Source organism: Lepidothrix coronata, unplaced genomic scaffold (assembly GCF_001604755.1).
Source record: "Lepidothrix coronata isolate B3197 unplaced genomic scaffold, Lepidothrix_coronata-1.0 Scaffold440, whole genome shotgun sequence".
NCBI classification, from domain to species: Eukaryota; Metazoa; Chordata; class Aves; order Passeriformes; family Pipridae; genus Lepidothrix; species Lepidothrix coronata.
The window spans coordinates 32,944-34,151 of NW_016690620.1; the positions used below are offsets into that span (position 1 = coordinate 32,944).

At 56.4% G+C, this 1,208-nt stretch overlaps 1 protein-coding gene across 1 annotated transcript in view; it reads left to right on the forward strand.

Moving 5' to 3' along the window:
- Nucleotides 1-808: 808 nt before the first annotated feature.
- Nucleotides 809-1,208, forward strand: part of LRFN1 (leucine rich repeat and fibronectin type III domain containing 1) — a 4,339-nt gene continuing 3,939 nt past the window's right edge. The window contains exon 1 of the mRNA XM_017839590.1: nucleotides 809-1,175. Coding sequence (XP_017695079.1) covers nucleotides 1,102-1,175 — 74 coding nt within the window. The 5' untranslated portion in view covers nucleotides 809-1,101. The remainder of the gene's footprint in view (nucleotides 1,176-1,208) is intronic.

Consider the following 1,208-nt stretch of genomic DNA (forward strand, 5'->3'; position numbering starts at 1 on the left):
TGCTGGGCTGTACTGGGGTGGACTGGGCCATACTGGGCTGTGCTGGGATGGACTGGGCCATACTGGGCTGTGCTGGGCCAGACAGGGCTGGACTGGGCGGTGCTGGGGCTATATTGGCTTGTACTGGGCCTTACTGGGCTGTGTTGTCCTGTACTGGGATGTACTGGGCCATACTGGGCTGTGCTGGGCTATATTGGGATGTACTGGGTCATACTGGGCTGTGCTGTCGTGCAGTGGCCTGTACTGGGCCATGCTGGAACATACTGGGCCATACTGGGCTGGGCTGTCCTGGGTCTGTATTTGGTCTGTGTTGGTACATACTGGTCTGTACTGGGTTGTGACATGTCTGTGGTAGTGTGTACTGGGCCACACTGGGCCGTGCTGGGCTGTACTGGGATGTATTGGGCTGTACTGGGCCACACTGGGCTGTTGGGCTGTACTGGGATGTAGTGGACTATACTGGGATGTACTGGGCCTGTACTGGGATATGCCAAGTCTTACTGGGTTGTGCTGGACCATACTGGTCTGGACTGGGTCTGGACTGGGCTGTGCTGCCCCATACTGGTCTGTACTGGTCCATACTTGGCCATGAACTCCTCTGCTCGTCCATACTGGGCCATGCCGGGTTCTACGGGGCCACACTGGGACATACTGAGTGTTACTGGGTTGTGCTGGATCATACTGGGCTGTGCTGGATCATACTGGGCTGTACTGGATCATACTGGGCCATACTGGGTCATACTGGGCCATCCTTGGCCATACTGGGCTGTGATGGCCTGTACTGGCTTTTACTGGGCTGTATTGGTTTGTACTGGTCCATGCTGGGCTGTGCAGTCTGTACAGGCTCCCATTGGGCTATACTGGGTTGTATTGGGCCATACTGGGCTGTGCTGGAAGGTACTGGGCCATACTGGGTCATACTGGGTCGTGCTGGGCCTCATTAGACCATGGATGGGTAATGGATGCTCCAGAGTATGAGCAGCAGATACTGGTCTGGACTGGGCCATACTGGGGTGTGTGGAGCCGTACTGGGCTGTTCTGGGTTGTACTGGGCCATGCTGGGCTGTGTGCTGCTGTACTGGTCTGTACTGGTGGATAGATATGGGTCCATACTGGGCTGTTCTGGGCTGTACTGGGCCATGCTGGGCTGTGTGCTGCTGTACTGGTCTGTACTGGTGGATAGATATGGGTCCATACTGGGCTGTTCT